The 24125-nt window shown below is 37.2% G+C and overlaps 1 protein-coding gene across 2 annotated transcripts in view; it reads right to left on the bottom strand.

Annotated features, from left to right (window-relative positions):
* Positions 1 to 3345: 3345 nt before the first annotated feature.
* Positions 3346 to 24125, bottom strand: part of CPPED1 (calcineurin like phosphoesterase domain containing 1) — a 126672-nt gene continuing 105892 nt past the window's right edge. For both annotated transcript variants that reach the window (XM_069086167.1, XM_069086158.1), the window contains exon 4: positions 3346 to 4101. In XM_069086167.1, the coding sequence (XP_068942268.1) occupies positions 3872 to 4101 (230 nt within the window). In that variant the 3' untranslated portion in view covers positions 3346 to 3871. The remainder of the gene's footprint in view (positions 4102 to 24125) is intronic.

The raw sequence follows: 24125 nt of genomic DNA, 5'->3' as shown, positions 1-24125 counted from the left end.
GTTCAAATATTACAGTAGGATGGCATGTAAAATTTCTGATTATATGCCATCAATTTTATTCTTTAAGCAAAAACTTAGTTTTGGCTAAAAAAATTGGCTAAAAGCCATCAACTATGCAAAACAACAACAAATGCAAACAAAATGCAACAACAGCAAAAATCCATCAATGGAAAAAGAGAATTCATTCCTTTAAAGACTTTTTATTAAGATGAAAAGTCTTTATTATTTTATGAAAATAATATTTCCTCAATTTTCTATAAAACAAAATTAATGCCAAGGGCATCTATAATGTCATAAGGCAGCATTTTAAAGATTGTATTACATATAGTAAGTTGTTAATTCATGTTAAATGAATGCATGAATAAAAATAGATATCACAGGATCTCTTCTAATGCAAGTAAAATTTAAAAGATGTTATATGAAGAATGGTATATTATAAAAATACATGTATTTCATTTCTAAATAATTTTTAAAGAATTCAATAAACTATCTAGACTTTGAAACTTAATTAGATTTTAGTTACTACTTATGGAATAAGATAGATAAATATGACTGTACTCCTATAATTTTCCACAATTTCCTTTCCCATAATTTTTTTTTACCTTAAAACATAAGCTACATTGCTTATGCTACATATATGTGTCTACATAAAGGAGACAACACTATGAATTAATTAAGGGATAAGCCTGGGAAGAATTAGGTTCCTGTCCTGCCTGACACTCATGAGCTATTTGACTGTAGCAAGCTGCTTGACCACTCAGTATCCCAGGCAGGTTTTTTAAGACAGTAAGTTACAGACGCCTTGCCGATCTACATTATTGTAAGGAGTTTCCAAATCAGAAATTTCCCATGCTGATGAAATCTCACTCTGGACAAAGTCTGGACAAAAAAAAGTATGTGTGTGTGTGTGTGTTTGTGTGTATTTATATCTAAATCCAATTACATGTCATTTGTTAACTAGGCATCTTTCTATGAAAAAAATACATTTTCTCCAAAGCTGTCATAATATTTAGGCTTGAAGTCAACACTTTTCCTCTTAACCTACTTTCTCTTAGCAGTGGGTAATCCTATAATTGAAAATTTTAAGGTAAAATCTTAGTGCTGTAACTATTTTCTGTCTCTATACTTTAGGAGATATTTTTTGGTCTCTATAAATAATATTAGCATAGTGACATTAGATGTTATCAAGAAAGCTTGCATCAAGATCATCACACTATGGATTTTGACAACCTATCATTGTTTAAAAAAAAAAATATATATATATATATATATATATTGTCTCTTCCATATCCCTCTTCCTCCACAAATAAAAATATTATATTTATTTTAAAATTTAAATTCATTTTGTTTTGTGGCTTTCAAGATAGGTAGAAACAGGGAAAAGTAACACAAAAAGAAGGAGCAAATGAGCAAAACTGGAGTCAGAAAAGCACATGGGTATTTCAGGTTGGCTAGAGAATAGAACATGATGTGAAGTTTCATAAAACCTGCAGTGAGAAGTCTGATTCTACACAGTATTGGTCGACAAGGAGAATTGTCACTGGTGGCCAAACGCTTCAAGAATAGTTTTCAAGTCTCAGGCTAACTCCTTTGTTTAAATCAAAACAATCTGTCCTTCCCTAGACAAAGAGACTGAACAGGGGAATTATCTGCATTATTACATTTTCCCAAAGAGTTGTCATACCATAAATGTATGAGGGTTTCTCAGCAATGGCCCTTGGGCCATAGAACAAACACATACTTGAATTAGGTTTTAAGTAATTTTTTTTTTTGCCTTTTCAGAGGGCAATTGGGATTGTGACTTGCCCAAGGTCACACGGCTAGTGGTTTTTGTATTGTATCTGAGGCTGGATTTGAACACAGGTCCTCCTGACTCCAGGGCCTGTGCTCTATTCACTGCGCCACCTAGCTACCCCTTGAATTAGGTTTTAACCAAGATGCTGAAACTTAGTTCTACTTGACCAGTGAAGACTAGAGGAACCCTAAACCTCTCACTTACATAAAACCAGTTACTAGTAACTAGTTCCTAGATCAAGCAAATCCAAGTTGCCTAAGGCCATGAAAATGTGCCCAAGAAGAAGTAAACAAAGACTCCTTTGAGCTATTAACACTAAACTTTTTTTTTTAGGTTCTTTCTTTACCTTGTTTACCCATCTAGAAACAAAAACCATTTCCTGTATGTTGACCAGTAATGTTTCTTCTCATCATCCTGAAAATGTATCCTGCTTTCTCTAACTTTACTATAGATCTCAAAAGCATCTTACATATGGCTTACTTTCTATTTTTGATCTTTCTTACATGACTAATGGTGAAAAAATTGACCAAAATAAGTAAAACATGTGGCAAAGTCAAAAGAATAAAGGATTTCCTAATTAGAAAAAAAAATGAATATACTTGTGGCATGTTAAGTTGCCATCAGTCTACCAAGTATAATAAACTTATTTTCTCTTTTACTCCTTATACCTTTGCATAAAAACTATTTTTATTTTCCTTGATTTTATCACAATGAGCAAGACTTTTTTATAAGAAGTATGTAAATGTAATAGACTTTGCAATTCAATTGTAACTTTTTCTGTGGCTTTAGAATGACTGAATGTTATATAATAGAACAATCTCTTTTTTTTCCAGGTCATGGTGGTTAAGTGATTTGTGTGGGGGTCACGCAGCTAGTAAGTGTCTGAAGCCCAACTCAGGTCTTCCTGACTCCAGGGCCACTGCACCATCCAGCAGCCTCTGACAGTAACTTTTAAAGACAACTTGAGGCTGCCATTCAGAATTAAAGTAACCAGGCAATCAATAATAGCAGCAGAATGGAATAAATGGATGAAATTAATACATCGTTCAGGAATCACTGGCTTCTCCCAATGAATTTAAGTTCATTTATTTGGAAAACTTCCTCCATAAAGATCGCCTGTTTCAAATAATACCGTTCATTTTGCCAACAGAATTTTGAACAATTGAAAAGTACAATTAATCAATGAGTAGTCAATGTGAAGAAAGGTAGTACACAAATACTGCTTTTTTCCTAAAAATAATTTTTTCCTGGTTTCTTGGTCACTGCCTAAACTCCTTTTCTGGATGCAGACACAGGCAAGTGTAATAGGGTGATTCAGACTTATGAAACTATATGTTCATATACATATATGATGGGCTGTTAAATGACTTTGCTAGGCAAAACCTTCCCATCTACTTTTTGCTGATGCCTCCTTTATATACAAGTCAATTTACATGAAAGTATAGCTTTCCTAGCTTCAAGGTAAACGTACTCAAGGTCTGATTTATATTAAGCTATATTCTACTTGTTATATCATCACTGAAGATAAAATAGTCAGAACTTATTACAGGTTGGTTGTCTGGGTCTATTTATGTAGACATACAAGTTTTTTTGTACTAATAAGAAACAGAGGCAGTAGTTTTCACCAGAAAATAAAAAGCAATAAGAAACTTCTAAAAGAATCACACACTTCTTTATTATAGTTGACATCTTGAGAGTTACAACTGTAGTCTGACTGAGGTGTTTGTTCTCAAGGATTAGACCTGGATCTGATCAGAATTAAGGAGAACGGGGAAACATTGACAACATGTGACCAAGAAAGAGTCAAGAAACACCCAAGAAACACCCCCAGGAACATCAAAAGCAAGGGAGAATCTAATCATAATTATCATTCACTGAATTCTCTTCCATAAAGGAGGGGAAGCCTTTCATTTTGTTATATAGGAAAGAACAAAGCTAACATTTATGCACACATATCACCAAGTCACAAATCTTCAAGGCTCTGCTACTGTGTTCCAGTGAAGTATTCCTCGGAAATGCCGTTCAATGAAAAATCAAAAGATATAAGTGAAAAATAAGTGGCACTCAGAGAAATTGTTACTCTTGCTTAATCATATCCATTAGGTCTTCCTCTATTCCTTCACTACTTAGTTTATTTAAGCTGTAATAGCGATGAACAATTTTCTCAGCTGTGACCACGACGACACGGAGTCCGTGGGTATCTTCGCCCAACTGGCAGCCTATTGCGGATGACACCACCATATCAAGATCGTTGCAGAATCCACCAGCATTCCTATGGTAGTGTCCAGAGAATACAGCCTTAATGCCTATGAATTTAAAAAGAGAGGGAGAGAGAAAAAGAGGAAGAGAGAGAGAAGCTTTTACAATCGTGGTACACCACTGAGTACTTAAAACTTCTTATTGAATAAACTCCAGTGGATCCTTCTCATGTCTAGGACCAAACACAGACTCCTGTTTGACTTCTGTAGCTCTTTATAACCTGGCCCCTTCCTCTCTGCCAGTCTTCTTATGCCTTACTCCACGACGTACTGCCAGCCCCACTCCCACCCCACTCTGTGATCCAGTGACAATGGCATCCTAGCTATTCCTTGAGTGTGACGCTCTACCTCCTCTTCCCAGACATTTTCACCAACTGTCCCTCATGCCTGGAACTCTCTTGTTCCTCATTGCTGCTCTTAGCTAAAGTCCCACCTTCTGCAAGAAAACTCCCTTTCTCCTCCTTAATCTTCGTGCCTTCCCTCAGATTATCCCCAGTATTTCCTATATACAGATGTAGATGGATAGACACAGAGCTACCTCTAGATATCTCTCCATCCATCTCTCCTGTTTATACACAGCTGTTTGCATGTTTTCTCCCAGTTCAAATTTAAACTCTTTGAGAATAGGGACTGTCTTGTGCTTCTTTGTATCTCTTAGTGCCTAGAACAGCGTCTGGCATATGGTAGGCACTAAATAAATGTTTATTGACTTGACTTTTGGCATCCATCTTATTCTGATTTGGATCAGTTACCTGTCCACTTTATTTTCGTCAGCTAGAATATGATTAATTCGCTTTAGTATAGTATTTTATAGTTTCCCTCCACTAATGCCAACATTCAGTGCCTCATCTTTACATGGAAGGGCCCTGAGGTTTCTGAAGAATATGCCAGCTAAGCCCAAGTTCTGTAAAGTCATATCCTGTTGGAAGGGCTTTGAGCAGGGTCTTGGTGACAGACAATGTCTCTTGTCTTAGGATCAGTTTAGCTAAGGGTCAGAGAAGCTCATCAGCAACAGGCTGGTTGTATTAGGTAATGAATTATTTGGTTACTGAGACCTATGAAACAAATGGAAATATAAAACAGCCTTCAATACTGCGCCTTTGTTTCCACAATGATGGTACTGGAAGGAGATAAGAGGAGGCTAAGAATTACAAAGTTTTTAGACAATAAGCAAAAATTATCATTTTCTAGTTGAAATGTGAAGGGTTTGTACAATATTTAGTGAGTTAAAAAATAGTGGAGGAAATTAATCAAATTCATGTTAATATTCTTCTTGGTTAAATAGGACCACACAAAGAAGTTGTAGCCAAAAGAAGGGATGTTTTGAATGAGATAAGACTAAGGACAATAAAAAGGACTTATTTAATTATATTAGTGGGGAAAAAGAGGATTAAAGAAAAAATAGGGTCACTTGCATGGGGTGAATGACATTTTGAGAGCAGATAATGGGAAGAAGACAGAACTACTTTTCTTCAAGAAGATTAACTGTTCTTGATTTTCTACCAAGGAAAATGTTTTTTGAACTGAAAAAGACAGAAAAAAAATTGTTACTCAAGAACTGAAACCTCCTAAGTAGGAAGACAGTAGGGCACCCACACAATCTTGATGAGTTCAAATGACCAGGCCCAGGTAAACTGCATCCAAGGGCACTGAAAGAATTAACTGGAAGATGAAACTGCTGAGGATGTCGTCTGGGATCTTTGAGAAATTGTGGGGAAGAGGAGAGATGTTGCAGGACTGAAGGAGAAGAAGTTTTCCCAGTTTTCAAATATGGGGTCAGAGTATAAATGAACCTGAATACTATTGGTCAGTAAGTCTGACTCCAATTCCTGACTAAACTGTAGAATGTATGATGGAGGAGATGGTTTGTAAACAAAAGGAAAGGAAAGGGGTGATTTCTAAGAGCTACATCACTTTATGAAGAACAGGTCATGCCTAACTAAGGACATTTCCTATACTATTTTAAACATGTCTGAGCTAGCAGTTAAAGGGAATGCTACAGAAATTGGATTTTGATAAAGGTATAGATGCTGTGTTTATCACATTTGAAGATGACACAGAGTTAGGAGGGATAGCCATCTTAAATTACAGTGTCAGGATGATCCAAAAATATGTCAGAAGATGAGAATGATGAGCCAAATCTTATTGTGTAGTCATGTTCAACTCTTAATCAGATGATATTTAATGATATATAAAGTCTGCACTTAGGTTAAAAAAAAATCAGATTCACAAATACAAAAGGATGGAGCTGTGGATAGACAACAGTCTGTAAATTTGGCTTACTTCTTTATATATTTGAGAAATAAAAGAGAAATTTGTTGTAAAATTTCTTCCAGCTTCTTGTTTTCCTTCTAAATTTGGCTGCATGGGGGGCAGAGTTAAAATGGTGGAGTAGAAACAGAATTTCTGCAGGGCTCTGGTTCCCACCTCCTCCAATACATGTAAAAGGTGACTCTGAACAAACTTTGGAGCTACAGAACCCACAAAATGACAGAGAGAAGCTAACCTCCTGCTGAGGACAGCCCGGCAGGGAGCAGTCAGCGCAGCACTCTGGAAGTCAACCCCAGCCCCATGCGAGCTAGAGGTTTTAGCCTCAGGGCAGGCCTCACCAGCCACCGGCTAGAGGGACTTCAGAACACCAGCAGCTGTCTTGGTTTCCAAAATTATCAACCAATAGATACTAAGGACAAAGTGAGAGGTGAGTGCAGTGTGGACTTTGGGATCCGGTAGTTTGGGAGTGCGGTTAGCCTTTGCCCCCGGGGTGAGAAGCAGCTGAGACACCACAGCTGTGCAGCCGCCGCCATGTGGCAATTTCAGCTCCTGGCCTGCAGATTGTAGGGGGACCAAGTGACCACTGTGAGGGGTAATTACTCTTGCTTTAACCTGCTTGGATCTGGAGTGTGGTCTAGGATGGAGGTCCTGGGGCATGTGACCAGCTTGACAGAGCATGTTGAGGCTTCAGAGAGGGCACCCAACTAATACCTTCAGCAGCTGAGAAAATCCCAGTGTTTGGGACCAAGCTCCCCTGTCTGATGGCAGAGTCCTACTGTGGCAAAAAGCCCAAAAGTCAAGTAATTGAGTGGCAACATGAGAAGGCAAAGGAAGCAAAGCAAGCAGAGCAACCCAACTTACAATCCTATTTTGGAGACAAAAAGGATCAAAGCATGGAATAGGAGGAAGACAGTGAAATCAGAATTCCTGCACCAAAAGCTTCCAAGAAAAATATGAGCTGGTTACAGGCCATAGAGGATCTTAAGAAGGATTTTAAAAACCAAATAAGAGAAGTGGAGGAAAAATTGGGAAGAGAAATGAGAATGATGCAAGAAAATTATGAAATGAGAGTCAACAACCTGAATGGAGAAAATAAAACCTTAAAAAATAGACTAACTCAAATGGCAAAAGAGGCTCAAAAAGGCAATGGGGAGAAGAATGCCTTAAAAAGCCGAATTTGCCAGATGGAAAAAGCATCTCAAAAGCTCACTGAGGAGAATCATTCCTTCAGAATTAGATTGGAGCAAATAGAAGCTAGTGACTTTATGAGAAATCAAGAAATCAAGATACTATTAAACAGATACAAACAAATGAAAAAATAGAAGGCAATGTGAAATATCTCACTGGGGAAATCACTGACTTGGAAAATAGATCCAGGAGAGATAATTTAAAAATTATTGGACTACCTGAAAGCCATGATCATAAAAAGAACCTAGACATCATCCTTCAAGAAATTCTCAGGGAAAACTGCCCTGATGTTTTAGAACCAGAGGGCAAAACAGAGGTTGAAAGAATCCACCAATCACCTCCTGAAAAAGATCTCAAAAAGAAAACTCCTAGGAATATTATAGCCAGGTTCTGGAATTCCCAGATCAAGGAGAAAATATTACAAGCAGCCAGGAAGAAACAATTTGAATACTGTGGAAACACAATCAGGATAACACAGGATCTGGCAGCTTCTACACTGAGGGATTGAAGGGCTTGGAATATGATATTCCGGAGGTCAAAGGAGCTGGGATTAAAACCAAGAATCACCTATCCAGCAAAAGTGAGTATCATGTTTCAGGAGAAAATATGGTCATTCAGTGGAATAGAGGACTTTCAAGCATTCTTGATGAAAAAAAGCAGAGTTGAATAGAAAATCTGACATTCAGATACAAGAAGCAAGAGAAGCATGAAAAGGTAAACAGGGAAAAGAAACCATAAGGAACTTATCTAAGTTGAACTATTTATATCTCTACATAGAAAAACGATAATTGCAACTTATGAAATTTTTCTCAGTATGAGAATAGTTGAAGGGAATACACACACACACATATGTCTATATAGGAGGGTATATAGGCATATGAATACATATGTAAATGTGTATATATATGTATACAGGTATACATAGAGGGCACAGTACCAATTTAATAGGAGATGATACTTAAAAGGTGAAATTAAGAGTTGAGAGAGGAATATAATGAAAGGAGATAGGGAGAGACTGAATAGGGTGAACTATCTCATATAGAAGAGGTAAGGGAAAATGGTCATAATGGAGGGGAACTACAGGAAGGCAAAAGGGAATGGGTCAACCTTATTCTCATTGAATTTGGCTTAGGGAGGGAATGACATACACACTAAATAGGGGATCTCACCCTACAGGAGAGTAGGGGTGAAGGGGATGAGAGGGGGGATGATGGAAGGGAGGGCAGGCTAGGGGGAAGGGAAGTTGGAAGCACCGACTTTTGAAAATGGACAGGATCAAAGTAGAGAACAGAACAAGTGGGAGGTGGAATAGGAGGGAGGGAAATATAGTCAGTCTTTTAAAATATATCCACTATGGAAATATTTTGCATAGCTACACATGTACAACCTATATTGAATTGTTTATCTTCCCAGTAAGGGTGGAAGGGAATGAATCTAGAATTCAAAGCTTAAAAAAAAAAAGATACACACACACTATTATTAACATTATTTTACATGTAACTGGGAAATAAGATATACAGGCAGTGGGGCATAGAGAGCCACTGTGCCCTACTGGAAAGTCAGGGGGTATGGGAGAAGATATGGGAGAGAGCAGACTGGAGGAGGGGATATCAGTGGGGTCGCTATTTTGGGGTGGTGGGTAGGGGAAAAACGGGGAGAAAAATTGTAACTCAAAATCTTGTGGAAATGAATGATGTAAACTAGAAGTTAATAAAGCATTTGATAAAAAAAAATAATAAATTTGGCAGCATGGGTTTTGTTTGTACAAAACTATGTTAATTTAATGAAATTAAAATTACCCTTCTTGCCTTTTGTGACCTCTATCTCTTGTTTAGTCATAAACTCTTTTCTTAGCTACAGATCTGACAGACTTTTCCATGTTCCCCTAATTTTCTTATATTATCCACTATGTCTAGGTCATATACCCATTTTGACTTTATCTTGGCATATGATGTGGCATGTTGGTATCTGCCTAGCTTCTACCAGATTGTTTTCCAGTTTTCCCAGCAGTTTTTGCTGAAAATGAGTTTTGGTCCAAATGCTTGGATCTTTGTGTATATCAAACATTAGATTACTATGGTAATTTACTTCTGTATATCATGTATGTATTCTATTGCATTTATCAACCACTCTATTTTTTATCTAGTACCAGATTGTTCTGCTAATTAATGCTTTGTAATATAGTTTGAAATCTAGTAGTTATCCTGCCTGACTTTACTTTTCTTTCATTAATTCCCTTGATATTCTTGACCTTTTGTTTTTCCAGATGAATTTTTAAATTATTTATTACAGCTTTATACAATAATTCTTTGGTAGCTTTATTGGCATAGCACTGAATAAGTGAATCAATTTAGTTAGAATTATCATTTTTAGGGGGCGTCCAGGTAGCACAGCGAGTAAGAGCACCGGCTCCAGTGTTGAGAAGACCTGGAGATCGAAAATTGGGCTCAGACACTTAGCACCCACCCAGAAACACCTGGCCGTGTAACCTTGAGCAAGTTACTTAACCCCAATTGCTTAGGGGTGGCCAGGTGGCTCAGTGAGTAAGAGCACTGGCTCCAGTGTCGGGATGACCTGGATCAAATCCGGGCTCACATACCCAGCACCACATCCAGAAATAACTGGCCGTGTAACCTTGAGGAAGTTACTTAACCCCAATTGCTTTAAAAAAAAATTATCATTTTTATTACACCAGCTCAACCTATACATGAGAGCTTAATATTTCTCCAGTTGTTCAGATCTGTCTTCATTTGTGGGGCTTGGCAAGTAAACTTCTAATATTTTATACTGTCTGTGGTTATTTTAAATGGAGTTTCTCTCTCTCCCTACTAGGTGCTGTTGGTAATACATAAAAATGTTGATGATTTGTGTGGGTTTATTTTAAGTGTTGTAACTTTGCTTAAGTTGGTAACTGTTTCAGCTAGTTTTTTTCAGCTGATTTTCTAGGGTTCTTCTCTAAGGATACGACCATCCCATCTCATTTGCAGAGAGTGACAGTTTTGTTTCCTTGTTGCTTACTTTTCTTCCTTTCTTTTCTTGTCTTATTGGTACAGCTAGCATTTCTAGCAAAATACTGAATAATAATTGTGATAAAAGACATTCTTGCTTCACTCCCTGATCTTACTGGGAAGGCTTCTAGTATATACCCATTACAGATGTTTGCTCTTGGTTTTAGACAGATACTACTGATCATCTTAAGAAAAGCTCCATTTGTTCTCATGCTTTCTAGTGTTTTTAATAGAAATGGGCAGTTATTCTGTCAAAAGCCTTTTCTGCATCTATTATAATTAATTTTTAATGTTTTTGTCATTGATATATTCAATTATGTCAATTTTGCTTATAATTTTTTTGATAATGAACCAGACCTACATTCCTGGTATAGATCCCACCTGGCCACAGTGTCTGATCTTTGTGATACATTGCTATGGTCCCTTTGCTAGTATTTTATTTAAAATTTTTACATCAATATCCACAAGGGAAATTGGTGTATAGTTTTCTTTGTTTTTGTTTTTCTTAGGTTAGTTATTGCTTTAATTTCATCTTCATTGGTGTGTTGTTACTTTTTTCATTTTTGATACTGGTAATTTGGTTTCTTCTTTTTTAAAAAATAAATTGACCAATGATTTATCTATTTTCTCATTAAACCCGCTCATGATTTTATTAGTTCTATTTTTTTGCCTTCAATTTTATTAATCTCTCCTTTGATTTTTGGGATTTCCAATTTGGTGTTTAATTGGGGGATTTTCCATTTGTTTGGGAATTTTTTTCTAGGTTTTTTTTTAGTTGTATTGATCTATTCTTCCTTCTTCATTGATGTAAGAGATAGAAACAAATAAAAGTACACATTTTCTCATAATTTTTTGCTTTGGCTGCATCTCACAGATTTTCCTATGTTGTTTCATTGTTGTCATTATCTTTGATGAAATTATTTTTTCTCTTATTTGTTTTTTGACCCATTCTTTGGGACTAGATTAATATTTAGTTTCTAAATAATTTTTATTATGTTTTGACAGCCCTTACTTGAATATAAATTTTTTTTGCATTATGTTCTGAAAAGGATGCATTTAATATTTCTGTGTTTATGAGGTTTTTATACCCCAATACATAGCTAATGTTTGTGGTGCCATGCACAGCTGAGAAGAAAGGCATACACCTTTCTATTCCCAATTTTCTCCAGAGGTCTGTCATATCTAACTATCTATTCTTCTCCTTAACTTTTTTTCTTATTTATTTTATGGTTAGATTTATCTATTTCTGAGATGGGAAAGTTGAGGTCCCTCACTAGTAAAGTTTTATTATCTATTTTTTCTCCTGTAATTCATCTAATTTTTTCTATAAGAAGTTGGATGCTCTGCCCTTTGGTGCATATATGTTTAGTATTCATATTACTTCATTGTCTACAGTACCTTTTAGCAAAATGTAGTTACCCTGATCATCTCTTTTAATTAGGTCTATTTTTTGTTCTGCTTTTGTCTGAGATGATTGTTACCCCTGCCTTTTTTTTTTAACTTTAGTTGAAGTGTAATAGATTCTGCTGGAGCAAAAAGGGCTGGAGCCCCTTATTTTAACTTTTTGTGTGTTTCAAGTGTGTTTCTTATAAACTATATATTGTTTGATTCTGGTTTCTAAACCATTCTGCTCTCTACTTCCATTTTATGGGTGAACCTACCCCATTTACACTCACAGTTATGATTGCTAACTGTATGTTTCCCTCAACCTTGTTCTATTCAATCCCCTCCCTCACTCCCCTTTTTAACCCTGTCCCTCCTCAAAAGTCTGTTTTGCTTCTGAATACTGTCTTCCTTAATCCTCTCTTTCAGGTATAGGATATTCAGGGAAGATTAGTACCTCTGGTGCAGAATCTGCCAAATCCTTTTCAGGGCTGAACACTTGTACAGTGTTCTCAAAAGACTATCATCAGTCAACCAATGCTGAAGCCACTGACTGTATACCTCAGGTTGAAGTCAATCCCTATTTAAGTTGAATTTCCAACTAAAGAAGAGGTTTTGTATGTGATTAGGCTCCTCTCCTGTGGCAAAACACCTGATACAGATTCTATTCCAGGTGAGATTTATAAGGAAGAAGGTCTACTGCTTATACAAAAAACTGACAGAAATTTTCTGGATTATATGGCAAGAAGAGGTCATCCCCCAGGAGTTCAAGGATGCCTCCACTGTCCATCCTTAAAAAGGAAAGGGATATAGGTTATCCTGTGATAATCACAGGGGGGTCTCTCTCTCAATCATTGCTGGCAAGATCGATGAGATAACATCTGTAAAGCTCTTTGCATATCTTAGAGTTCTATAAAAATGCTATTACATCGCTATTATTATATCATTAGTCACATCCAAAGCATAAATTCAGTGATAAGAAAAGTGTGATCAATTAAAAAAATAGAAGCCTACATAAAAAGAAAAGTAACTAAAGTATACTTTGGGCATAAAATATTCATAGAAGGAAGTGTAAATGAATTCTGCCCTGCCTGGGTATGTTACCTCATCAGATTTAAGTGAGTACTTTTATACCAAAGAGACCAAAGAGAAATGACAGATGTTTAACAAGTGGGCTTTGAAGGTTCAAGCTGCTAATATGAAATCTTGTTTAAATACTACTTGATACTCTCAGTAAGAGGCTCTTTATTAAGTTAACATACTTTGGTTGTCAGCTTAGGAATTCTGAATTCTAGGACAATCACCCTCACCAGAATTTCACAAAAATGTATTTTTAAAAAATGTCTGTTATCCAAGCATAGCACTATATTATGGAGAGACTAAAAGGTTTGTGCAGTAGTAGCTTGGTAGATCAAACCTCTGGCATTTCTATAAACCCAAAGCAATTACAGGAGATGACTGAAAGGCTCTCAACCTTCTTAAGACATTGGACCTAAATTTGTCTTCGTGATATAATTTTATAAACTGAAATTCCACTATAGATGCACGTGAGGAGAATACTAGCTCAGAAACCCACAATGGAGGCTCTTGGCAGAGACTGTAATTGGGCAATGACTCCCTATTGACAGAAGAGTGACCTTTCCCTGAAGAGGGTCTACCTTTTAGAGGAAATGTGTGTTATAAAGGAATCCCTCAGTTTTCTTTTTCATTAACACAAAGAAAAGTACACAAACACATTTTTGTACAAAGCAGAATTTCAGGAATCATAGCATGACAAATTAAAATAAAGAGGTGATCTCGTACCTATCTTTTCCTCAGATAGCTTTTCTTTCACTCTGCTAGTCTAGACAAAAGAATTCCTATTGCTGGAACAACTCGGAGATACTCAATTCAATCATTGTTAAGTGTAACTGTCCCAGTTCTGGGTTTTCAGAGAATATTAACCATTTTTTCATCTTCTTTCCTTTGAAAATATATGGTCAATAGAAAATTGAAAACTTTCCCATTTCAGACTGAGGCTGACCTTTTCCAGTTTTTACTATCCAAACCACAGAATAAAATGATAGAAATAAAAACCAAAAAACCTTATCTCTCCTACTAATATCAGTCAGGACTTTTGTAACCAAGAACAGTAGAAGTGGGCCTTCAGAATACATTTATAAAACTGCTTCTGAAGGGAAAAATTCCATTCAAGATATCAGGGACTATTTTCCATAATATTTTTAAAATATCTATCTCTTTATAAATTCTTAGATATTTAGATCTCGTTTCCTTAAAAATTTAATATTGGAAGCTGTCATAGGAGTGCCACACAAGTGGCCCCATTCTGAACTTATAATGAACATATATATTCTAAACTCTTAAGAGTGTAAACTAGATTGAGTGAAATTTATAATCATACAGTTCTGAGCAACGTGTCTGCTTATGTTGACTAAATGATTGTTTACACTGATTAAGATGACCTGTTTGTCAGGAATTACCCTTAAGTGTTCATCTATATACTTGAATATTGGTACAAACAACCTGGGCCATAGATTATATCAGCAAAATGCATGTTGTTTGATTTCCACTTAAAAATGGATCATGATAGATTCAAGTTGTCACTTTTAACTCATGGCAGAATGGCTTAGGACTACCATAGAGACCAATTATCAGCCTAAGCAAAGTGGTAACATTAAAGTCAGTACTGGAAAGGACCCAAGATTTTAGAAGAAACTGCACTGTGAGCTTCCTACCTTTTGGGGCTCAGACAGGGATGATTTTAGCCTCACTAGAGACCAAACCAGGTGGAAACCAGCTCCTACCCATCAAAGTCTATAGCTTTTGTGCTTGATTTACCAGACCCAATTCCTTGTACCCATTACCCTCAAAAGTCTCAAATCTATCACAGTCATTTCCACCATCCTGGGTGTGGTAACTGTTTGAAGGTACTCTGAATATGATGTTGAGCTGGGTTATTTCCTCTTTATACATCTCAGAGAACTTAGATGATTTACACAATGTAGGGTGGTAATCAGAGTAGGGGCTTTTCTTTATTAAGTAACTGTGTGATAAAATAAATTGAGTAAAACAACTAAAAGTGCATGTATTATTAATGAAAATCTATAAACGCAATTTCATTAAATAAATCATTGAATGTCTTTCTTTCCTTTGGAAGACACATTATTAGCTTCTCCCATTCTTTTTCACATAATGCCTGAGGTACTTGTACTCAGGAAGTCAATAAAAGAACTGGGACAGAAGTCTTTGTGCTAAATTAAAGAATCAGATGTTTGCCATTTAGTATATTAAGTTATGGATGTCGTAAGTAGACTAGAATAGCTAGGTGAGGATGTATGTGACTGAATAGAGAATAGTTATTTTAATCACAGTGGAAATGCTTCTGTTCTGAGGTTCAAGATTTCATTTTATTAGGCATTAATGTTCTTATCCTTGGACTTTAGAAAGTAATCCGAATGAGAAACAATTAAGAAGGCTGCCATGTTTTTGATTAGTCACTGATCATTATTGTAGAATTTCTGCAGTTACTACTCTGATACTCTGGTGCAGAAGCCTGAGTCCTTGAATGTGAAGTCAGCATACCACAGGTTTTGACAATTCAGTTTAGTCCAGCAGACAGCTTATTCAGCATCTATGATGTACAAGGCCCATGTAAGGACCTGCTCTGAATACTCCTTGTGATGTGGAGGTGACTCTGGATTCTGGGAGGCAATGCCAGTGGGGCATCAGCTATTAATTCTGGGAAGGCTTCAAGTAGGTCCTTTCAAAGGTTGGCTCAACTACCAGCTCTTACAGAATGCCTCTCCTGACTCCTCCATCACCACATCACCACATATTTACTATATTTATCTATATATTTATATATGTGAGTATGTATGCCCATATACAAAAAATATATGAAATTATATTTATATTTGCTTAGACATATGCATGCTGTTTACCTGACAGAATTTAAGATCTCTGAGGGCAGGGATTATTCCATCTTTGTATTTATACCCCCAGTGTCCAACACAATTCCTAAAACAACAGGTGTTTAATAAGTGCTTACAATTGCCCAGTAATACGCTACACCTTTTGTCTTAGGGCTACCTAAATTTAAAGCGGCTCATCATGAGCAGACTGATGATTAGGTGATTATTTGGCAATGGCAACCTAGAATATAAGGAAAAATACGAAATGGCCCTGAGTCCTGAATGCAATTGCACAGTGGTCAAAAAGCAGGTAGAGGATACAAAGAATCATAACAGTTGAGAGGCATGAAGGATGTCTAGTACAAAGTCTAAATGGAAGAATTCCCTATGGATGGTGAAAACCTTCAGAAATCACAAAAGGCATTGTTGATTGCATCAAGTCTGAGGACTCTGCAAAACCTCTTACATAAGATCCATTACCATAGATGAGTAATTATGGATCTCATTTAACTCACACAGGAATAACTAGAAGGATGAAGCTGTCTAATGAGGGTCAGTAAGCTACGGCCAGAGGGTCAAATCTAGTCTGCTGTCTACTTCTGTACTGTCTGTCATGATGAGCTAAGAAATCATTTTTACATTTTGATAGTGAAATGATGATGGTAGAAGCTGATGGTAAAAATCACTATTAGCTCATAGGCAGTGGGGACAGATGCATAGACTCCCAGTCTAGAGTATGATACACCACTAGGTGCACTGTCTTTGAGTGGGCTGCAGAGGACGCCTATCTTGAACAGACACTGTGGATAACTGGGGCTGGACTGCACTTAGGAAACCGGTAGCACTTCTGATAGCCCCTAAAGCTTCTCCCTGAAACAAAGGACCATCTTTTTTTTTTAAGCATGAATATTCTTTTGCTAATTCTATGAAACTGAAAAGCATGGCATAACAGAGTGTTTAAATAATTAAAGCTATTGATTACCTAAAAGGGCATGGGAAAGATACATGAGGAGTGTAAGTAGGGCATAGCTTATTACCAAAGAACTACATAGAAGTAAGATAAAGGATATTATTAGAAAATGGAAAAGTAAAGGCAGGGACTTGCCTGAGCTCTCCCAAATTCCCATCCAAACAATTTTAAAATAATGCCTCAAAATAAATTATAGAGTGGCAGAACAAATAAAAAGAGGGGGTGAAACAATTTTCCAGGCTGAGACAACTCAGAGCATCAGCAGGAGAGATCTGTCTCACTGGGATGAGAATGCAGTACAATCCAGGGCAGGCCATACAGAGCAAGCTGGCAGCATGCCTTGGAGGCACCTGAATGAGCAGCGGCAGCTCTAGGGCTGTCTCCATAGTCTGTGGGATCTCAGCCCACAGAGAGCGAGGGGGCTCACAGAAGGGTTTACAGGGGACCCTTTCCTGGCACTCAGTTCAGTGCTCTGTTGTATTGCTCATATGCAGTCCTAGGTTGCAGTCCCAGGGCAAGGAGGAGCATTAGCATACTAAAGCATGTGGCTGCAGGATAGCAAGGAACTTGGTCATACTTCCAGAGCTGACAGACCAGAGCAGAGGCCATGAGAGCGGTGACCACACCGCTCCCCAGATCGTACCACCTTGGAAGTACTAAAAACTTACAGACCTCCAGAACTGGCTTTGAAAAGAGCAGCACTAAAAACCTGAAATTTGGGATAGCACCCCTTCCACCCTGGGAACAAGAGCTTAATTTTAATGTAAGGTTAAAAGTCAAGAAGGAGGCTGAAAAAAATGAACAAACAGGCGTGGCGAGGTGGCACAGTGAATAGAGCAGTGGCCCTGGAGTCAGGAAGACCTGAGTTCAAATCCGGCCTCAGACACTTAACACAAAAACTAGCTGGGTGACCTTGGGCAAGTCACTTAACCCTAATTGTCCTCCAAAAAGCAAAAAAAAAAAAATGAACAAACAACAAAAGAACCTGACCAAAGAAAGTTACTATGGTGACAGGGGAGATCAAAACACAAACTCAGAAGAAGACAATAAAGTTAGAACTGCTACATCCAAAGTCTCAAAGAAAAATGTGAATTGGTCTCAAAGCCAAAAAAGAATTCCTGAAAGAGTTTAAAAAGGATTTTAAAAATCAAATAAGAGGGGCAGAAAAAAAAAACTGGGGAAAGAAATGAGAGTGATACAAGAATATCATGGAAAAAAGTCAATAGGTTGGTAAAGGAGGCACAAAAAAATACTAAGAAAATAATAACTTAAAAAACAGAATAGGCCAAATGGTAAAAGAGGCACAAAAATCCACTGAAGAGAAGAACTCCTTAAAAAGTAGAACTGGTCAAAAAGAAAAAAGTGATGTACAAAAATTGACCAAAGAAAAGAATTCCTTACAAATTAGAATTGGGAAAGTGGAAACTAATGACTCCATGAGACACCAAGAAACAATAAAACAAAATCAAAAGAAGAAAAAGAAGAAAATATAAAATATCTCATTGGCAAAACAAATGACAAATAGATTGAGGAGAGGTAATTTAGTAATTTGTTGGACTATGTTAAAGCCATGATCAAAAAAAGCATCTAGATATTATCTGTCAAGAAATTATCAAGAAAAACTGCTTTGATACTCCACAACAGGAGGGTAAAATAGAACTGGAAAGAATCCACAAATCACCTCTTGAAAGAGATCCCAAAATGAAAACTCCCAGGCATATTATAGCCAAATTCCAAAGCTTCCAGGTCAAGGAGAAAATATTCAAGCAGCCAGAAAAAAGCCCAAAACATTCAAATACTATGGAGCCACAAGATTTAGCAGCTTCTACATTAAAAGATTGGAGGTCTTGGAATATGATATTCTTGTAGGCAAATGAAATAGGATTACAACCAAGAATCACCTATCCAGAAAAACTGAGCATAAGCCTTCAGGGGAAAAAAATAAGTATTTAATGACTTTAAAGCATTCTTGATGAAAAGACCAGAACTAAATAGAAAATCTGACTTTCAAATACAAGACTCAAAAGAAGCATACAAAGGCAAATAGGAAAGAGAAATCACAAGGGATTCAATAATTCAATCTTACACAGGAAGATGAAGCTTGTAACTCACAAACTTAAATTAGGGCTGTTAGAAAGAGGACACAGGAATGAGTTGATGGGATGGGATGATACATGAAAAAAAAAACAAGGGGTAAGAAAGAGGGATGCACTGGGAGAAGGAGAAAGATAGAATAGGATAAATTATCTCACATAAGAGAGGAGTGAAGAGAGCTTTTATAGTAGTGAGGAAGATGATGGGTGGTGACAAAAAAACTTTAACCTTACTCTCATCAGAACTCTCAAAGAGAGAATGATATATACACTCAGTTGGGTACAGAAATCTATCTTACTCTACAGGGAAGTACATGGGAAAGGGGATAAGATAAAGTGGGGGAGGGCTGACAGAAGGGAAGGCAGATTGGGGGAGGCCATGGTCAGAAGCAAAACATACTTGAAGAATGATAAATTGAAAAGAGACAGGCAGAAGGATAAACAGGGGGAAATAGGAAGGAGGGAAATACACAGTAACCATAATTGAAAAAATTGTTACAGCAAGTTTTTCTGATAAAGGCCTATTTTTCAAACATGTAGAGAACTGAGTCAAATTTATATCACTACAAGTCATTCCCCAATTGATAAGAGATCAAAAGATATGAATAGGCAGTTTTCACTGAAGACATCAAAGGTATCTACAGTCATACGAAAAAATGCTTTAAACCACTATTGATTAGAGATGTGAAAATTGAAACAACTCTAAGGTACCACCTTATACCTGTTAGATTGGCTAATGTGACAAAAAAGGAAAATGACAAATGTTAAAGGGATATGGGAAAACTGAGACATTGCTGGAGTTGTAAACTGATTCAACCATTCCGGAAAGCAATTTGGAACTGTGCCAAAAGATCCATAAAACTATGAATACCCTTTGATCCAGCAATGCCACTGTATCCCACAGAGAAAAAAACCCGAAACAAAACAGAAAAGGACCTAAATGTACAAAAATGCTTACAGCAGCTCTTTTTGTGGTGGCAAAGAATTGGAAATTGAGGGGATGCCTATAAATTGGAAAATAGCTCAACAAATTGTGGCATATGATTGTGATAGTATACTATTGTACTATAAAAATAAAGCAGGAGGTTTTCAGAAAAACCTGGAAAGATTCACATGACCTGATGTAAAGTGAAGTTAGCAGAACCAGGAGAACAGTGTACACAGTAACAGCTATATTATGTAATAATAATAATTATGAATGACAGCTATTCTCAGCAATAAAATGATCTAAGACAATTCAAAAGGACTTAGGATGAAAAATGCTCTCTGAATGTATATGTAGGGTCTGTATAAGTTTGCATGTTGCCTTGGGGAGGGGATAGGAGAGGGAGGTGGAGAAAATTCAAAACTCAAAAGCTTGTGGAACTGAATGTTGAAAACTAAAAATAAATATATTAAAAAAAAGAAAAGGAAAATGCTGCCACCTCCAGAGAAAGAGAAATGAGGGAGTCTGAATGCAGATTGAAGCATCTTTTTTTTTTTTAACTTTTTCTTGGGGCTTTTTTTTTTTGGCATGCATTTTCTTTTACAATATGACTAATGTGGAAATATGGTTTGCGTTACTGTACCCAGTATAACCTATATCAAATTGCCTGCCCGTACTAGGTAGGAGGTAAAAAGAAAAATAGAGTTTGAACTCAAAATTTAAAAAAATGAATGTTAAAAATAGTTCTTACAAGTAATTGGAAATAATTAAAAAAAATAAATATCCTACCCTCTCCACCTTCCTCCCCCCAAAGCATGAATGGAAAATGAGTTTGGATTTCTTTTGTAAACCAAGAGGGATAACTGATGGATAGCTCATGTGCTGTTGCACTGGCACAAGCTAAACAGAACAAAACACCATACCTTGAGAAACATCCCAGAAATTTTGAGTATAATCTGAGAAGGATTTATGGGTGGACATGGATATGAGTCACAATGGATGAAGTATCAATGTGTGTGGGAGGAACCATATCAGGTAGTGAGCACACAAGAAAATAAAAGTCTCTGACCTCAGAAAGTTTACATTTTGCAGGAGGGATACAACATGTGGCCAGATGTGCAAATGAAAGACAACATGAAGAGGAAGCAAGCGCTAAGGACCAGGAGACTCAGGGAAGGCTTCACAGAGGAGGCAGCACTAAGCTGAAGCATGAATACAGTTAGGGATTCTGCAAGGTGAAGGTGAGGAGGAAGTGTACATTCCAGACACAGCAAATGGCCTTGCAAAGGCAAAGCGGGATAGGGAACTACAAGAAAAAGCTCATGGGTCAAGGTTTTCTAACTGTTAGTGAATATGGACTTACCTAAGAGCTGAGTACGGGAGAGTGCCCTAGAACTCCTGGTGGCATCAACCAAAGAAAGTATTATTCATTCATTACTTAGCCACTGTAAAATTGATCTTTAACCTAGAACATAGGCCATGATACACAACAGGGCTGACATAGTGCTACTTAATTCACTAAGTCAGTTCAGTGGGTAGGAAAAATGAGTCAAATGGGGATGGGTGGCTGATCAATAAAGTCAGAATAGTCAATCTAGTAACCTCAAAGAGACAAATAATAAAGAAATCATGCCCTAGTCACTTGCAGATTTCACCAAGAACTGGAAATATTTTCCATTATTTTGTAGGGGGATTCTCCTAAACTTTCATAAAGAAAAATCATGGAACTTGGAGATAATGCAATCTTAAATTCTTGCTTCTATTGGTCCGGAGATAATCTGTGGGTGCTGAAAGTGCTACTGTATTTGCCTTTGAAAGCATCTCATAGTTGTAAAGGTATGGATGGTGAAATAATGACAAAAAATAACAAAACTGCCTTTTATTTTAAAAAAAATTGAAGTGGAAGCTATTAAAAAAGTGTCATTTTATCCCTTTCTGATTGGTATGTGATCCTATCCTTCTGTGATCCTATACAATGTGTGTCTATCAGTCTTGCCTTAATAAGATTGCAAGTTCTTGAAGGAAGAGACCATATATTACATTTTCTCCATATTTACCCCTAAGTATATAGCAGACATACTCTAATTTTGCATTTTTAATTGCCTTTTGGGGATATTAATTTGTTCTGGTAATCACCTCAAATTCAGCTGTCTAAAACACTCATCTTTACCCCAAAAGAAAGTCTCTGTCATAACTTCCCTCTTTGTGTCATTTCCTCCTTAGTTCTATCATCTCAATCAGTCAAACTCGAAAACTTGGACTCGTTCTTACTCCTCCCCTATAAAATTTCACATCAGTAACAAAGTGATGTCTCTTTGTACTATCACTACGTCCATTCTTTCCTTTCCATTCCCACTGATACCACCCTAATGTAGGCTTTATCCTCTCATGTGAGTCCAGTGAAACACCTGACAGAGTTTCTGGGTAATTAATAATAAGCTTATTAATTAGGCTAGCAATTAATAAATTGATGGTCAGTGGTCTCAGCAACTAAAAAAAAACCAAACCATGGAGATAATCAAATGCTTAAATTCCACTGGAAAAGTGAGTAACCCTGACAGATAGAGATCAACCCTAACTAGTGAACAATCAATGAGGGGGAGGGTTTTCAAATGAGGTGGGCTGAAAGCCTTCAGCTTCAGCATGAGACTCGGGTGCCTCCAGATACCTGGACAAAGGAATCCATCTTCTTCCAGACCAACTGAACCCCTGGGGAAGCAGGGGGGGAATTTCAATGATGGAGTTTTAGTTTTAGGGCCAGAATTCACCTAGATTAGATTCTATTTTTACTTTAATCAGAACCAACTTCCAACTGGGTGGGATTGGTCCCTCAAAGATTGAAGAGAATGTTTCTGGAGGATTAGGCTAATTCCATCATCAGCCTTGCCCTTCAGAGACTAACTGACATAGAAAGGCCGCTGAATGAAGATAAAAAAAGGAAACAAACCTCAATTCTAATTTAATAATTGGTTATAACAGAAAAATAATAATTTCTCTCACGTCTGGCCTGCTTCAGTAGTCTCTTATTTGGTCTCCCCACCTCTTGTCTTTTCTGTCTCCAAACTGCCCTGCAAACTACTGCTAGATTAATTTCCTTAAAACTATTTTGTGCACTCCAGCTTAAAACACCTATGATGGTTTGTTTCTCAGTGTCTACAGCATGAAGTCCAAATGCCTTAGTCAGGCATTCAAAATTCTATATAATCTTCCTTACAACCTACCTCTTCAACCTTAAATTTACCTCTGTCCAGTACAATTCTTTCACTCCAAATGGTTTTCAATCACTGTTCATCTAAATACTGCATGCTCCTATGTTGTCTCTGCTCTACTTTGCTCTTCACCCTCTTTTCACTGGGAAAAATTCTACTTTCCTTTAAAAGCCCAGTATCAAAAGCCCAGAACCTTTCCTGAGAAACACCCCTCCCCCTGCCCTGATCTCTCCTTTGAAATGACGTAGCAATATTTTCTACCACTCACGTGGCATTTATCATATCTTGTGATGTTATTAATTTTTATGTTATGTAAATGCTATCTTCAAGTAAATGCCAAAATTCTTGCTATGTCTCTGTATCTTTAGATGCAGTCACAATAATAGGTGCTCATTAACATGATATCGATACTACCATATTTCTGTTGCTAAGATCATTCATCCACTCACCAACAAATACTTATTAAGCACTTACTGCAGGTAAAGCACGGAGCTGGGTGCTATGGAAGATCCAAAGTTTAGATAAGATGCACTCTCTACCCACATAGAGATTATAGTCTTGTAAAGGGATAGAACACAAACATAGCTGACTAGAAAATGCATTCATGAGTACATGAGAAGCAGATTAATTTGTACATGATGAATGGATAAGAGATGTACAAGTCCTGTGTGATCTTACTAGTAGGGTGGGGTTGGATCAGGAAAGGCTTCACGGCGGGTGGTGGAGAGGGGCAGTAGAATGTGGGTGGGATTTCACAGCCAATGAGGAGGAATGAGGAACTGGACAGACAGGGAACAACATAAACAAGGACAACAGGATGGGAGCAGCACATAATGTGTTTAGGGATCAGAGAGGAGTCTCAGATAAGGGGGGAATGGAGTCAGATTTTTGAAGGCCATGAATGCCAGGCAGAGGAACAGGAGCTTTATTCCAATGAGGAATAAGAAAGGCACTGGAGATTTCTGAGCGAAGGGGCAACATAACCTGATTCATGTTGGAGGAAGCTTTTACTCTGGCAGTGCCAACAAAAATGGAGGCAAGACGGCCCGGGTCTGTGGTACGGTGCTGGGGTAGGAATACGAAGTAGGGAATGGAGGTGAAGAATGCAAAACTG

The sequence above is a fragment of the Petaurus breviceps genome, unplaced genomic scaffold, assembly GCF_028583685.1.
Source record: "Petaurus breviceps papuanus isolate PSGF00001 unplaced genomic scaffold, PetGlider_PUasm1.0 118, whole genome shotgun sequence".
NCBI lineage: Eukaryota > Metazoa > Chordata > Mammalia > Diprotodontia > Petauridae > Petaurus > Petaurus breviceps.
This window is presented reverse-complemented; position numbering and strand designations above follow the sequence as displayed.